The 16262-nt window shown below is 48.9% G+C and overlaps 6 protein-coding genes across 6 annotated transcripts; 2 read left to right on the forward strand and 4 right to left on the reverse strand.

Moving 5' to 3' along the window:
- Positions 1 to 1003: 1003 nt before the first annotated feature.
- K444DRAFT_626834 (putative ethanolamine utilization protein) lies at positions 1004 to 1482 on the reverse strand (the record flags this gene model as incomplete). Its single annotated transcript, XM_024882710.1, has 2 exons — positions 1004 to 1018; positions 1075 to 1482. The coding sequence occupies 2 exons, from the start codon at positions 1480 to 1482 to the stop codon at positions 1004 to 1006; spliced, it is 423 nt and encodes a 140-aa protein (XP_024739989.1).
- A 1283-nt stretch (positions 1483 to 2765) lies between these two features.
- K444DRAFT_523418 (uncharacterized protein) lies at positions 2766 to 4148 on the reverse strand (the record flags this gene model as incomplete). Its single annotated transcript, XM_024874285.1, has 2 exons — positions 2766 to 3132; positions 3220 to 4148. Coding segments are annotated over 2 exons (1296 nt in total), but the record flags the coding sequence as incomplete, so codon positions are not given.
- A 2920-nt stretch (positions 4149 to 7068) lies between these two features.
- On the forward strand, positions 7069 to 8203 carry K444DRAFT_584721 (uncharacterized protein; the record flags this gene model as incomplete). Its single annotated transcript, XM_024877884.1, has 2 exons — positions 7069 to 7748; positions 7801 to 8203. Exons 1-2 carry the CDS (start codon positions 7093 to 7095, stop codon positions 8201 to 8203), a joined length of 1059 nt encoding a protein of 352 aa, XP_024739991.1. The 5' UTR covers positions 7069 to 7092.
- Positions 8204 to 8796: 593 nt separating this feature from the next.
- On the reverse strand, positions 8797 to 12137 carry K444DRAFT_626837 (DUF221-domain-containing protein; the record flags this gene model as incomplete). The annotated part of the gene is made up of 5 exons (XM_024882711.1): positions 8797 to 9767; positions 9883 to 11358; positions 11402 to 11694; positions 11744 to 11973; positions 12087 to 12137. The coding sequence occupies 5 exons, from the start codon at positions 12135 to 12137 to the stop codon at positions 8797 to 8799; spliced, it is 3021 nt and encodes a 1006-aa protein (XP_024739992.1).
- Positions 12138 to 13463: 1326 nt separating this feature from the next.
- On the forward strand, positions 13464 to 13802 carry K444DRAFT_626838 (uncharacterized protein; the record flags this gene model as incomplete). The annotated part of the gene is made up of 1 exon (XM_024882712.1): positions 13464 to 13802. The coding sequence occupies one exon, from the start codon at positions 13464 to 13466 to the stop codon at positions 13800 to 13802; it is 339 nt and encodes a 112-aa protein (XP_024739993.1).
- Positions 13803 to 13899: 97 nt separating this feature from the next.
- K444DRAFT_715963 (uncharacterized protein) lies at positions 13900 to 14917 on the reverse strand (the record flags this gene model as incomplete). Its single annotated transcript, XM_024888366.1, has 3 exons — positions 13900 to 14350; positions 14416 to 14705; positions 14758 to 14917. 3 exons carry the CDS (start codon positions 14915 to 14917, stop codon positions 14246 to 14248), a joined length of 555 nt encoding a protein of 184 aa, XP_024739994.1. The 3' UTR covers positions 13900 to 14245.
- Between the last annotated feature and the right edge of the window lie 1345 nt (positions 14918 to 16262).

Consider the following 16262-nt stretch of genomic DNA (forward strand, 5'->3'; position numbering starts at 1 on the left):
AATCCCCAGATTTTGTTGCGCAACTCTGGGGGAAGCTTCTTGAAGATGGGAAACATCTCCTCAGTCGTAGCTATTATCATGCAATGATTTGAGGCAGTGCAATGCGAATGGGGTGGTCATGTCCGTTGTTGTTGTCATTGTTGAGGAATGAAGACTCGGTAATTGTTTATGACGTGGAGGGGTCGGAAATTAGTACATCACGTGGGAGAGGAGAGGAGGACAATGAAAGGACAAGAGAGTGAGGATTGATTGAATGGTATCTGTTCCAGCTTGCGGATTGAACGTGGACGATCAAGTGAATGCGATGAACAGGGTTGAGGCAAGAAGTCATAGCTAGGACAGTTGCTCCGTCTAAAGCACGGCAGCACAGTTAACTTCCCTGTCTGGGCGAACAAATCTGTTGGTCAGAATAGCAATTGATAGTTTGAAGGCTCAATCACATATATGTGGGCCAATTTCAGGCTCTCTCTGTAATACTGGATATACAGATGAGTAGGCTTAACCAGGTCCTGCCGTACTTGTTTTGCAAGGCTAAAACCAAAGACAAATTGTCTTCAACGCTTAATCTAACATCAATAGACCCCTTTCTCTGCTATATATTCTTAGCAGAATGGTAGTGCCTCAAATTCCACAGAACAATGCATCGGATCAATCTCCATCTTCAGTCTTGCCACATGTCTATCCCTTAACAAACACATCCAAAGGATAGAGACTAAATAAAATTGAAACTTATAAGCGTCAAGAAAAGTATCTAGTGAGGATGGAGACACTAAAAGTTTCAAGCATGTATTAAAGAGGAGCGCAAAGTTCTTGCTAGACTTCTGAACTTGCAGACAGGAGCATCAACTTAAGCTATTATCAGCAGACTACCAGTTCAAGTGCGTAGAGATCCCAAAACCACGACAGGCACACGAGAAGAGGAATATCAAATGTCCACAATATGCCACACAAAATGTATCAATTGCTTAAACTATCACGCCCCGAAACATTCCACTCCAACTCCTCATGCAGTATCCTTCTGTTGTTGTCGTCAGAGTTTCACACAGCTATCTTATTCAATCCAGGAGAACTCACCTTCCTCTGCCCAACATAAAACCCCAACCCAAAAGTCTCCGTCGTAAAAGTAATCTTACTCCCCTTCTCAAAATAGAAAACATCACCCTTCTTCGCATGCACCTTCTTCCCCGTCTCGTCACTGATTTCAAACTCCCCATCAACAATAATCTTCATCTCGTGATATGTATACTCATAGACCAACGGCGTTCCCTTCTCGAGGCGATAGAAGCCGGCAGAAATGGGGGCAGTGGGGTCGAGGGGCTCGGAGGTCGCAATGTCACCTAGGAAGGCGTTTTCGTTGGCGATTAGGGGTGGTTGGAAGGTGGTTTGCGCGGAGGGATAGTGAGTGAATGTTGCTGGTGCCATGGTGGACTTTTCAGGGTTTGAGGAGTGTTTCGAGGTAGCTTTGCTGAGGAGGGAGCCCATTGTTAGCTTCTGATTGGTGGCTGGTTGGTGATTTGGGAACTGCGTGGCAGAATGATTGAGGGACGGGGGGGAGTAGGAGGGGACGATCGAAGCTATTCATACCTTTCTTATCTCTGCTGTTTAAACAAGTACTCACTCGTGTCGAGTCGGTGTAGATTCAAGTTTGCTGTTGATAAGTACAATCGAATGCAAATGCAGATCAGGAAACCTATTCTCTTCTCGTCCAATACTACGTACCTCCATCCGTGCCTACCTTTATACTTGCCAGCAATCGAGAGCAGCTTGGCATGCTTACCCCTCTACAGCAAAGGTACCCCTCACTTGGAGCCGCAGTGCGCAAAGAAGCTATGCAGCAGGACGCCTATCAGTGGACTGCATTGCTGCTTCGGGAGCTGTGTTGAAAGTGGAGGAGCTGGCTTGCACTGCGGAGGGTGGGATTTTGTCAGCGGTCGCCTGGCCATTGATAGGACCGAATTGTGGGGTTTCTGACTTGATAGCCGATTCCGCCTTCGACGCGCCTTTGGAAATGCAGTATTAACGAGGCTCCAAAGTCAAATCCTTACAGCGAGCTGACAAGGCTGAAATCTCGCCGTCTCGACCGATCCATTCGGACGAATAATGGCAGCTCCAGGGATAGATGTCCAGTTTGGAAAATCGGGCACAACGGCTTCATTGGCGTTGGATGTTGCGATAAGATGTTGAGGAGGGATGTTTTGCCTTAATGTGGTTAAAATCTAGTTATGCGGTTGCCCCCACCATTTACCTGGAAGAGGTGTTTGCTCTGTTTGCTCTGTTTGCTCAAATCGCTCAAATATTAACATTAATCGAGATCAATATTAATCGATTTAATTCACACCGTCTCGGTGCTAGGTGAATCTAATGCTAAACCTAATTCTTTGGCTATTATATATATTACTAGAAGCCTTTAAACTACTGCTCTACTTCACCTCTCTTTAATAAAAGCATGGAGGACTTTTAATAATGCAAGTTTACTAGTGGCTTAATTAATAATAAGATTATAAGCAAAATAATGTCTTTGTTTTATTTATAATTTATTTATAATTTTTAGCCTAGTTTTAAAATATAGCTATGACAAACTAGAAATAAAATAAAAATACAAGTTTAATAATATTTAGTTGCCCTTTTGTGGGAATGAATTATTTAGTAATCTCTTTTATTACTCTTTGTCTTATAGTCCTATCTTATAGTATAAACTACAAACTTGGCAATATAATTCCAAGATTTCTCTCATGAGTGGGGACACGCAAGCTATAATGCTTGATCTATCTTCCCATCTCTTGACCATCACCATCAAGCAAATCTCCCCACCCACGCTTCACATTGCTCGGATCAAAACTCGGCTCAGCACATCCATAAAAGAGCTCATCAGCCGCCGTAAACTCGTCAAGGATCAACTCATCCATCGCTTGGCCATTCCTCTTGATGTCCTGCCATCTCTCTATCGCACGTCTCGCAAGAAGCAAGGCTTCTGCTGTGGGGACCCAGATTTGTTCCAAAGTGGGGAGATCTTTTAGCAGCGCCCGAGCATGCTCAGCAGAGAGACGCTGTGTACGGGCCACAGAGAGAGAGCTGGCACTGGCTTTTTGCTTCCCCTTGCCTTTGAGGTCCTTGGTATCGCCTGGGCCATCACTAAGAGCAGTGAGAGGCTGCCCGTTGGTAAATAATGAAGTGGTATTGCCGGGTTGCCCAATCGCTGAAGTCAGGGTCTTTGAGGACTTGGAAGCGTTCCTTGCAGTGGGGGTGTTGCAGGTTTGGTTCAGATGTGAGTTGGGGGCGGCGCCGGAAGACGGATGCTTGGATTTCTTTTGACTAAGACCCAACGGCCAGTGGTATGTTTCGTGTGCATAATCAATTGGCTGTTGGAACATAGCCGAATACCAGTCATCAACGGCCATCCGTCTGCTATCGTAGCTTTCGATTTTCGAAATTCTGGTCACTTCCTTCATTCCTCCAATACAAAGGATTCCGACAAGAACAGGCGGTGGAAGCGAGCTCCAAGAATAACCGTGAAGCGATCTCTCCAAGCGCCCAAAATATGACGGTGGTCTCAGCTTCCGGCTCAGATATGAAAGGAGAAATGGAAAAAATTGATGAACTTGGAGGAGTGTCTCGTTGTCGTACAGTTTCATTATGTGTCGTTCTATCGGGTTGATTATGTAGTTTTCGGGAAGCAGAGGGCAGCCATTCTCTAGAACATGTCGCAGATGCAGACGGCGATAGGTTTCGAAGAAGTGTGCAATTGTGAAGATGATAGGTATCAGGCGACGGCGTATCCGTGCTCGCTGGGGCGAAAACTCTAGCTGTTGCGTCTCATTATTTCGGAGAAAAATGTCTGTCGTGATCCAGTCTGTCAAAAGCGTGGACAATTTTGATGTCACGGACAGTCGGCGCCAGAGTTCGCTAATATAATATAAGTCCAGCTCTGACGGAGCCGGGAGAGGGTAGAGATCTACTGCGAAACGAGGAATACGGTTGTGCTCCAAGAATGCTCGTGAAATTGGCGTCTCATTGACCGTAATGAACTGTAACCAGTTCTTGGAGACTTGCCTGAGCTTCAAAATATCAGGAACGCAGAGATAGGCGACTACATTTACTTGCAGGTCGCTTGGGAGTGCAAAAAAGTGCTCCTCAAAAGGCAGCACTTTTAGCTTTTGTTTGCTTAGATCGCAAACGTCTTTGCTTCTGGCCTTGGCTTCGCTTTTGGCTGTTGTAAATCTTGGCTTGCAAGCCGAGAGTTGCGAAAGTGAGTCGGTATCAAGGTGGGAACTGTTGTTGCTTGGGGTAGGTAATGCCTGAGTAATCGGCTGAGAACGATCGGTGCTCCTCCTGCGTGATGGGCCCGCTACCTGGTAGTTACCAGGGAGTACTGTTGGCGAAGTTGACTTGGGTGGTGTTCGTATTGAAGGATTTTTGTCTTCTTTAATGCTGGACTGCACAGACTGCCCAAGATTCCTGAAGTACCTTTTCGAGGCAAACTCGACTACACGCGAAGGATCGCCTCGTTTCTTGTATTCAAACTTGTGTTTCCAGGGTTTCAACTGATCAAGCTTGAAATCATATTCGGGTAGAGGTTCGAGAATTTGTCCCGGAGGGATCAACGTCACTTCTTCTCCCAATTTCTCCTTTATGTCCTGGAATATGTCTTTGGCAGAGACAATGTATGCCTGGCCGGTGCCAGCAGTTCCCATTACAATGTGGCCATACAAGTGGCCAGTGGCTTTGTCGATAACAGCTGAACCGCAGTCTCCGTCTGCCAATTTTCCTCCCAGGATGACAGGGTAAAGTTCTTGAACGGTCCTCTGATTCGGAAAGCGCACATATGATGCGGTAGCGCATAGTTCTCCGGTCATGAATCCGGAGGAAGCGGTCATCGCAACAATCCTGACGTCCCGGGGACCACCTTTCGCCTCTTGCCAAACGTGAAGAAATCTTTGGCTCCCATTCGGTTCATAAGGCACTTGGTTACTGCCTGTGTGGTGTTCTTCTTTTAGCTCAATTAGAGCGTAATCAAGCGATTTTGCATTGCTTGGGTCCGAGAGCCAGGCTAGCTTTCCGAGGATATCCAGTTTTCGAGACACTGTACAATCGTTGGCTACAAACCATTCGTCTTTCGTTAGATGAACTCCCGAGTCAAGTGAGGGATGTTTGGTTATCCCAACCATTGATGCACATTGATGGTGCGAAGAAGAAAGCCGTTGTGGCCTGTTGCAAGCATTATCGTTACTCCAAGTACGCTTGATGGCATGTTTGCTCTCGTCGGTCAAACCGAGCTGAATACCAGAGTTGCCACGTTCCTTCGCTTTCTTGGTGTCGCCTTGCTGGCGTTCTGCGCCTTTCGATCCAGCCTGGGGCAATGGGAAATCGCCCGATTTCGTGAAAGCATGGCCCACCGTCAGTTGATAGACCTTGCCATTGACGTACAAAATTGGGCCTGCCGTTACAGGCCGAAAGAAGTTGGTCTTGCTATCCTGTTTTGGAATGAAAAGACGTCTTCCCAACGATTTGTCCAGTAGTGGAGTGAGTACCACAGTTCCGATACCGACGTCTGAGTAATGCGTAAAGCTTAACTCGATCTCGTCCTGCGATAAGGGTTTCGGCCTGAGTCTACAAATCTGTTCTAATCGAATAGCAGGATGCTGATTCAGTAGTATTCCGCTTCTCTCGATTGCTCTCACGATTTGCCTCCGCGCCTCATCGTTCTCGCAACATATCAGAATCAGGGGCGCAGCTGTGTCTTCGGTAACTCCAAACATGTAGAAGTCCATAATAAAAGTCGCCTGAACGTGATCAGGGTCTTCAAAGATACAATTTTGGACAATGGGGCCGAGCTCTTTCCAGACCTCGCCTGCTGGTCCTGTAACTCTCCAGTACGTACGCCTTCCATCATCCGATCTTCCAGCAGGCTTGCCAATCGATTCTCTAGGACTGGGCCAAAGACTATTGTCACTGCGGCGGAAAAGTCGTCTTAATTTCTTCATGGCCCGAGCTGATCGGGCACCGAGGCCGAAAGGGCTAATTACATCGGCAGAAGATAGAATCGAGGAGAGTGGGGAAGATGTCAAAATCCATAATAGACAGCAAACAGACTAGAGCATAGCGAGTTTTCGAGTGATCCAACGAGCACAAAGTTGCGGCAGGGCCAACTAGCAAGCTTATCTCAGATGTGGCGGGTCGGAACACCGGAGATGCTGCAACGTATTGAACCAGAAAAAGCTGAACGTCTGATTTTGTCGGTCGGAAGACAAACCACGGCAGGAAGGCCCGAATAGGCTGCCTTTCGCCAACGGCCCGATTCCGAACGCCTCACCGAGAGGAGGCTGAGAATTAGGGATGGACAATTAAATTTAATTACTACCCCGTTAAGAAATAATTTAATTTAATCCTCTTTTGACCATTAAACATTAAATTAAGTGGGTCTTGAGTAGATTTTGAATCCGGCCTATCAGAGGGCTAGAATCCAGTGCATATGATACACACTTTCTTTGCATTAGTAAAAACACTACTAATATCATTACTATTAATACACTATTCCTCCTTTAAGTAAGGAGAACTGGTCAGATCTTAGTGCCTTTATCGACGAGATACTAGCATCAGATATTACTATGGGTGGGGAGGAATAAAAATATAACTTCATTTCTTAATGTTATGCCACGTGATTGATATTTTCATTAAAAGTCATAAATTACGCATAGAATTACGCATTTAATAATGGCTTGACCATTAATAAATAATAATTTTTTGACCATTAATAATAATTTAATTGATTAAATTTTTGCCATCCCTACTGAGAATGAATGGTGAACAGCCAAAATTCACCTGAGCGGCAGGCGCCCGGCACGAGGTTTCAGGGGATGACGAATTCTCTTACGAGGTGGCTTGCAGGTGGGCTCACTCGACCTACTGTATCAGTGAAATCTCACCGCGTATTCTGTCCGAAAGATAACGCCGAGATCAGCGAGGCAGACTCGTTGACATGATGACCAAGGAGTCCATTCAAGTGATATATAACGAAATCGAGATCCTTATCGCAGGCATTACTCTCTGGTTCGCGTGATCATTGACCAACACCACTATCATTCTGAATTCATCATGTCGCCGCTTGACAGTAGTCTATTGGATGGTGTTCCCCTCGCGATTCGGCCACTCGCCACAGAGTCTTTATGGGGCCAGCAACCTTCATGTTTCCATTTTTCTGGAGAAAAACCACACTTAGAAGCATACTTTGATGCATATTTCAAATATTATGCGAAACAATGCAATCTCATCGCCTGTCACCACAACGGAGAGTACTCATCGGTCGAGACTCATGGGGATATCATGACCATTGCACAGCTTCTTCGGAAATCTCTTCCTCGAGCAGAAGTACGGAAGCGTATGTCAGACTTTCTGAAATCCGCAAACAACACTCAACCCGGTGAACATGAAAACTCTATCAATCTTGTCGCCCGCCTTATGCTGATGGTGAGAATTGGCAAGGTACCACACGAAGGTAGCAAAGGAAGATATCTCAACTGGGAAGAGGGAGATCTTCGAGAATTCGTATACAACTGTTTCGCACCCCCTGTCACTCGAAGACATGACCGTATCAAACTTGAAAAGTCTTTCAATGCTCTAAACTTGCAGAGAATTGGTGGGATCAAGATCTGGTGGACCGAGAATCTCGCTGATCACCTGCGGATGGTGGATGATGACAAAGGGATATTCATCTTCCATCACGCCTCATTCCTAGAGCATCAGTTACACAAGTAAGTTTGGTCAACCAAGCCTCAAAGCACTAGAGTTAACTGTTAGCAATAGCTCGATGTACCCACCTCGATTTATCGAGGAGACGCTACGGACTCTCAAACTTTTGTTCCCCAGATACAATCCCGCAACCAAGAAGTGGTACGAGAAAGCGGCTGCAAAATCTGCCTGCGGGCTCGATAAGAGACTCATCTGGATTGGGAACTTGAATGCTGAAGAACGGCAGGTCGATAACTTCAGCTATTGGCATGATCGACTTGTGATCCTGAAGGAGGTATACGACGAAGCCCGGCCGAGCACGTTGTCTCAGTTCTGGCACGATAGGCGCAACGGGCCGCAGTGGTACACCTTCTGGGTTGCGCTTTGGGTCTTGGTCTTGACCATCTTGGCCATATTCCTCGCGGTGGTGCAGTGCATTGAAGGTGGGATGCAAGTGTACATTGCGATGAGGCCGTGAGATTTGGTTGTCCTCGGGTACGTCAGCCGAAACAGCGGTGGGGTCCCAGGAAACAAACGAGCAGGGATGGTGGAAAGAACGAATCAAAGACAGGGGCAATCATCAGCCTTGCATCCAAGGGTAGCATCATCATTTGCCACCATTCCCATTCAGGCATCATTCCACCACTACACTTGATGCCATTCACGGAACAATTGCTCTTTCGCCACCTCAAGGAAAGCGCTTTGAAGGAATTTGTTCCAACAACAAACCACGACTCTCAGAAACCTCAAACCAGAACCCACGTGTGGAACCTTTTCGGCCTCACTTTCGCACCCGAGTCGCCGATCAGGTTGGGCAAAATGCTGCTTTCCTTCACCCCCCCAAAACTCAACTCAACCATTTGCAGGGTAGGGAATTGAATCTTCTGCACTAAACCTTGACAAGACGCTAAAAACGAGCTCTGAGCTATGGTGTAGACTGCTGAATATATTCCTATCTATTTTGTGAACCCACTAGAATATAAGAATATTACCACTGAAACTCCCTCGCTCGCCGAATCCAAATCAAATCCCACCCAAAACAACAACACCAACCCCCACCCAAAAAAAAAATCAAAACTTAACCCTGCCCCCCTCTCCCTCCCTACAAACCCACCTCTCCGTCTCCCCTTCCAAATCAATCCCAAGCCTACCCCTCTCATCCAAACTCGCCCCCTCATCCGAAATCTCAATCACCTTCCCACTATGCGCAACCTCCTGCCTTGACACACCCGCCAAATCTCTCGGGATCCAAAGCCTAGGACTCCTCTCCCTAATAGACGGCGGCGAGTAGGCGTCTTTCAGCACGCTTTCATTATCAGCGTAAGTGGCGCTAGGATCCATCTCCCTCAGCTCCCGCGGCATCTCGTCTCTCAGCACATGGTAGCTCTCAAAAACCTCCGGATGCAACCACCGCATGATAAAATTCGGATCCTGATTCGGATCCGGCGTGATCCACGCGCTCCAGAAATCTACTTTCTCTAGGATACCCGGGATCGGCGTTTTGTTGAATTCCTTCTTCACGAGGGACGACACCGTTCTCGTGCCGAGGGTAATCGCCTTATCTGCGCCTTCGACCGGGATATCGAGCCCGCCCGAGCGTGATTGCTGCTCTCCGTGGTCAACGGCCAGATCCGTGGGGTCCGAGGGGTCGAAGTCTGAATCATAGCCTTGTTCACCTCCTTCTTCTGTGTTGGCGTTTGTGGGGTCGGTGTCGTGGATGTCGGTCAGATTTGATGCTAAGAAAGGGTGGTTTCCGAGCTTTCGGAGCTCTTCTTCGGCGGCTAGTGTTCGAGGGAGGTTGTAGAGTAGTGGGGATAAAGCATCATTCAAGGAGATGTGGATGAGCGTAGTGAAGATTATGAGGCCAAATGTCATGACGACTGGTCCGTAGGCTCCTTTTAGACCGAAGAGGCCGACCAGGCAGATCTCGGAGAGATACAGCCCGGTGAGCGTTTGCGTTAATGCTTTTGGGTAGTGCAGACCCCGTGTATCGCGCTCCGAGGAGTAGACGTAGAGGAGGTTGTATTTGTAGGTTATGTAGACTATTGACAAACCTAGAGCGGCGACGCCGAGGATTATGGGGGCGATTAGGGAGTAGGAGATTGCTTATTCCTGTCAGCGAGTCTAGTGGTATAGTGGAGGCGGAAGAGAACGAACCGATCACAGCCATGTTTGTGAAAACCGGGTAAACTGCTCCCCAATGGATCTTCCTCAGTCGGTGATATTTCGCTGCGATGAGACGAGGATTTCCGCCAGCAAAAGGCATAAGTTGGTGTCGGAATATACTGAGTAGATGCACAATTCTTGTAGCGCTCATCGCCAAGCCCTGAAGTATGAAATAACTGATGTAGAAGTTTGATGCTGTGGGGAGGTTCTTCGACAGAAGGTCACGGGCAGACAGCGGATCTTTGATGATGGAAGTTATGGCAGAGGAGGCGGCAGACGTCAGGGTGGTGACGAGGAACACTTGCACGACTTGGAAGAGGAAGTAGGAGCTTTGCACGAAGAGCTCGACGCGGGATTCGGTTGGGATCCCGGATTGTCTTGCACATGCGCGCATGATCATTGGCACGGCGGCCATGAGCATAGATAATGCCACAGCGGGGAGAAGACCAGATATGAGACCAAGGATAACTTTTGGGAGGAGGACAATCCAGTGGAGAAATGGGACGTTCTTGGCTAGGTAGTCGATGTTCGATATCATGCCCACACCGATGGCAGGCAGCGACCAGAAAATCACCATGCAGGCAATGAAGCCTTGGATCAGAAATTGTCTGATTATCCGCTCCCACCAGCGGAAAGAGAGTGAAGGCCATATGATTTCCTGGGGCCGGACGCCGATTATCTCTGCTCGCATATGATTGGCGCTGTGATGGGCAAGAGTTTGATATGCACTCTGGGCGTCTACGAGAGAATGGAACTCGATAAATGCTGCCGGAATGGGTGCGTTGACTCCCTTTCTGTACTGTCGCCGAAGTTGTGATATCTTGGGAGCAAGCTTTTTTAGACGAACTCGTGTCCATCTGATCGTATCGACTCTTCTCCCGTAATTTGCGATGGGCCGATGGTAGGGTCGTTGTTCAGCCGGTACCCATTGCGCGGCAACTGATCCTACAATCTCGTGATCCGGTCCAGTAAAGCCATAATTCGTCCTCAGAATTGGTGTGCCATCTTCCCGTGTAAACTCTCGAGGAGAGCCGGGAGAGAGTGGAGAGAGTGGAGTAGTTGGACTCTCCGCACTGACACTGATCTTCACCTCTTTTGTTTCCTCCTTAAAATCTCTCGGAGACTCCTTCACTTCGATATCTGGGTGTCCACTTTTCAGAGCTTTCTGGTATGCCACGTTCGCCTTCTTGATGAGCTCAATCTCAGCCTTCTCCAGCCGGTGTGCTGTCTGCTCTCTTTCCTTCACCAACTGGTCGAGGTCATCCGTCTCTCGAGGTATCCAGACATTCTTTAGTGTGTCCCCAAAAATTCGTCGCAATTTTCTTTCGTCCAAGACTTGCTGTGGTACGCATGTGAAGAGAACGGTTCTCGAGGATAGACGATTGGCGTAGTATGGGGAGAGCATATATGCTTGTCGGAGATTGATGAAGTACACAGATTCGCGGCTGACCATATAAAGGATGAAACCTGTCTTGTCAGCATAATACTCTTAGTTCTAGAGAACGCATACCAAAATATACCCAAGCGATGAGTGCATGGGCATAGAGCCATTTAGCATCAGAGATGTTCCCAAAGGTAAGTTTGTCTAGCTGCTGACTGCCCTTGCCTCCGAGAGAGTGGAGAGGAAGAAGAATTGGCCATGTGAGAAGTAGCCCCACGCAACATATCACCGTGAGCACATTGAGGTACCGAAGGAAGAGGAACCCTTCGAGAGACGAGCGGTTGAGGACTTCAATATCTGGAGTCTTCCAGAAGGGTATGACCCAATTGAACCATCCTGATGGCACCTCAGTTGCCCGTTCACTACAATAATTAGCTCACCAATTTAACTCATTCTCAGATTAATCCTCACTGAGATTCAAGACTGCTGAGGAAGGTCCTGGGAGAGTACACGCGCACGAATCTCCGACGCAGCACAAAGAGGATTGTTACGCAGATTACAGCATAGACTGTGATCGGAATGAGAGTCGTGAAGAACGTTGCAAACGAAGGGGAATTGGTGGCCTGTGTGGCTCGCAATGGGGACACCGCGGTGGAATTGTCCCTCGCAGAGCCGACTCGGGGGTCGCTGCTGCTGCTATTCTGCCAAGGTCGTCAGCGCTGCGGGAGGCTTTTTCTGCGCCGCAGCTGAGGGTCCTCGGGAATCTCGATCGCGATCTCAGGCTGATATGATATGGGGAGGGGCTGCGACTCACACTCTGCCTCCTCAAGTGCTGCACGAAGCCCACGAGGATAGCATCGGTCATTGCGGAGAGCAGCCTTGTGACTAGCGCTCATCTTTGGTGGTCCAGGACGGCCACGATATTGGGGAGTGCAGATGTCTTGGATCTTAATGCTTTCTCACTTCTCTAGCTGCTGCCAGCAAGCGAAGGCTGGAGTGCGCTCGAGTGGCGGGCGATCGACAGGTTCAGGGGAGCTGATTTGGCGAATCTTGGATGCATTGGGATGGCAGCTGGCAGTTCCCGCTGTGGGGGCGTTTTATTGGTGGAGATCAAGGCGGGTGGCGACGATCCCGTGTCTGAGACGGGGATAGCTTCAAATATTGCCGCTCTCTCCATCACGTGTGCTGACATTCTTCAACATAGGAAGTTGTTCTCAAAACAATGTTTCATAGTTCAATCAGTGCCGATACTCAATTGAATGTTCATAGACTGTTTTTCTGGGTATTCAATGAGCTTCTGGTCTGGAGTCACGTGCGCCGACATTCTTCAACATGTGGAAGTATGCACTCAAAACAATGTTTCATAGTTCAATCAGTACCGAGACTCTATTCAATGTTCATAGACCGTTTTTCTGGGCATTCAATGAACTCCTGGTCTAGAGTCACGTGCTGTCCCTCGCCTACATCGGCGACTCTGGAGCCGTGTTCTCTCGCATTTTATCTTCATCCTTGTCGCCACCAACGCCATCAAGAACCCAAACTCCCAACCAAAATTCACCAATTCTTCACGACGGCTGACTCTGACGAAGTTCTCAGCTCTGCCCCCTCAACATCCCCTCCAATCCGCACCTCCTTATCCGACAGATGACAGCACCATAGCTTCTCATTCACCAACGTCCAGTCCCTCTCTCCTGCCCCTCTGCTCTCATTCGCTGTCTCCAAACGCCTCCAACGACGCCTCGCTCAGCCTTCCCACATCGCCTAGCGCCAATGCGGTAAGAGGTGGGGTGACCGTCGAGCTTGTCAAAAAGCTTGTGACACGGCCAGACCCTTCCCTGTCACATAAGTGCAAGGCTCCCCTCTCGTTCTTTTTCCCTCGCAGATGCGATCCATTAGGAAAGGGTGTAAATCGCGTCATCCTCAGCCGCCCATCGCGACATCATCATCATTGCTCAGTCTTGCGTTATCGATAATTGGCGATTATCAGCCTTGTGAATACCTGCGATAGCGACAGAATTGTCTGATTGAAAAGTTGGGAGGGGAACAGACCCCACTCTCACCAGCCGGAGGAGAGAATCACCCCACTCGCCACACCCCTAAACACCCACCCTCGGGAAGTATATAATTCAACCTGGATCGGCCCTCGCGACAGAAATCGTCTCCCCTCACGCGCCTGTTATCATACCTCGAAATGTTTTTCAAAAAACTCCGCTCGCGATCGAAGGCCAACTCCAAACACTCCATCTCCCGTATAACCTCCACTTCCTCCTCCCACGGAAACAGCAATCGCCAATCGCATTCAAAGGTCCCCGAGGTGATGGTGACACCCCCGACAAATGATTTGACCGAGAGACTGGCAATGCATGAAAACATGAGAGAGGGGGGGCAAAGAAGTGAGGATGAGGAGAGAGATTATCAGTTATTTTTAGAGCAAGCGAGAAAGGAGGAGGAGAAGGCGGAGAGGAGGAGGTTGGCTGAGATTAAGGCGGCGAGGCAGGTTAATTTAAGTCCGTGGAGTGGGAGGATGTGAGAAGAAGACCCGGGACTGCGATTCGAGTGAGGTGTTGAGGGGGAGAGATATGGGATTTTCCAAAGACGATGGACGGAGGGATAGTAACTGAGATGAAAAAAATGCTTAGTTAGAGAGAGTGATAAGAGAATGGTGCTGAAAATGGTGGGAAGAGATGTAGCATGGACAGATTGGTGAGCCGTTCTTTGCCCCGCTATGAGAAAGAATCGTCACCGACTGAGGGTCAGAAATCGATACTTCCAAATAGCGATGAGCATTGCGCGCCGCCCAAACACAGGAAAGGCCATCGCACCGAGCATCATGGACAAAACAACGTCAAATCACAACGATAACGCCTATTTTCCTCTATTTCCAACTGAACTCGGCATCGTCGCAAGCACCCGCGTAACTCAAAGAAAGCAAAACAGTACCCTCCTATCGAACTCCGCCTCTGCCCTCACCACTCAAGAACTAGTCGTTCCACTCGGTGCAATAGTCTTCAACACAACCGGCACGCTCCCGCCCTCCTCAATTCCATCCGAGTTCCAGTACAACGCATACACTCCATCCTATCGCAAATCAGCTTCTCAACTCCAAGACGCGACCCACTTTCCCAAAGGGGGAGGAGACCTACCGTATCCGTGGTGCTAGCCCAGAATTGGCTCTCATACGTGGAGCCATTGACAAAGACGACTTGCTCTCCAAAGAGCGAAAAGCCCGTGGTGGCAATGGACGACGTGGTGCTGTTTGAGCTCGTGAACCCTGCGGCTGCGAATGAGGAAGTGGGAGTGATGAAGAAACTGCCGACTGAAGACGAGTTGGAAGTCGTGGCGTTCCAGGTTGTGGAAGTGTCCGTTGTGATGTCCCAGGTTATTGCTGAGAGGGTCGAGGGGAGTGAGGTATTGTCGGCTATGTAGGCAAGCCCTGCGTGGATGGTCAGCTTGCATCATAAAGAGAGGACTAAAGAGAGGGATACCGTCTGAAATGCCATATACGAGTGGGAGGCCGGAAATGTTGGTTCCGTACGCGTAGATGGTTGTGTCTGTGGTTGTCGTCCGGCGTGTGATGAATGGGTGAGGCTTGGCGGAGGTGAGGGCCGCGCTGAGCAGGAGAGGCAGAAGGGCAGTGAGGTGCATGGTTAATGTTTAATGGTAATGAGAATGACGAAGAAAAGAGAAGCGGATTGAGAATAATGAGATAGATCAATGAATCAGCTTGAGTGAGAGTGGTTGTAGATAAGGGAGAGGAGAGTTTTCATAGCTATTCAATCCATCCTTTAAACCACATGCACTCAGTGGAGCTTACGTGTTGCTCAAGGCTATTCCCATCACTCATTTGTGAGCTTGCCCATGAAGCATTGCTCGGAGCCGAGAGAAACTGGGTCTTCGGTGTGGCTTTGGAAACTTCATGGCGGAGTCAGGGGTGGTACTGGGGTGTACGCACCCAACTTCGCTCTTCAAGGACGGCGTGTTTTTCTGTTCCTCCAGCTCTCCTTCTGATTAGCGCACCGAGATTTGGTTTCATGTTTCAGGAGCAGGACTCGTCTACTGGTTCCTTCTAAGCGCGTCCAAAAAGTGTGGAGGTTGATCACGTGGGCAGCTTTCAGAACTATTTTTAGCAGTAGATTTCGGGACCGAAGCCAACCTCCTCAGCTTTCAACTGTTTGCCGCAATGACAACACGAATGAGCGCCACGCATGTGCGGACTCCACCATAGGGGAAGACGTCTCCAGCCACGGAAGTCTGTTGTGCAGTGACGCCATCGCACCATCTGAACCTCGCAGCAGATTCCTCTCAGGTTTGTCCTTCACGTCGCGTTCAGATCACGATTCAATTCACGATCCGCTAATCCTCTACGGATTTGAGGGTTCTAAAATGGTATCCACAACCTCATAAGCCATGTTCAATGAGAACCCTCAATGGCCGCTTCATACCAAAAGCCACATGGCGAAAAATTAAATAAGCGCATTGAACAATCGATTGCCCGTTCCCCTGAATCTGCCGGAGCCCCCATGTGGAGATCAAACGATACACAGCCCCTGTGTACACAGAGCTCCCGACTTGGACGCTCCAACTCTTTGGTCTTCCATTCTCAGATGGATTTCCTTGAAGGAGATTGCAGTTACGTCGTCTAGAGACTCCACCCTGTCCCAAAGGGTCGATATCCGTTGGCATAGGCACAAGGATGGTATTTCCGAGTTCCGACGAACCTAATGCCCCCCGGGCTCATCCTCAAATCCCTATTTTAAGCTTCGATCTACGCAGGGTCTGCGGACCCCCTTTCCACCCAGCTGCCTGGCTTGCGAGACGGCTCTACTGTCCCTGCTCGATGGAGTACGTCAGGTGAACGTCCTGGAGAACGCGTTCTAGCATGAGCCTCAGAATGGGGACGTAGCTGGTCTGTTTTGCACGACGGTCCGTGCGGAGAGTAGTCCCCAGAAGGGAGGGCCCCAGTTACTTCATTCCCAGTGAGGAAAGAGGG

Source organism: Hyaloscypha bicolor, assembly GCF_002865645.1.
Source record: "Hyaloscypha bicolor E unplaced genomic scaffold K444scaffold_52, whole genome shotgun sequence".
Classification (NCBI taxonomy): Eukaryota; Fungi; Ascomycota; class Leotiomycetes; order Helotiales; family Hyaloscyphaceae; genus Hyaloscypha; species Hyaloscypha bicolor.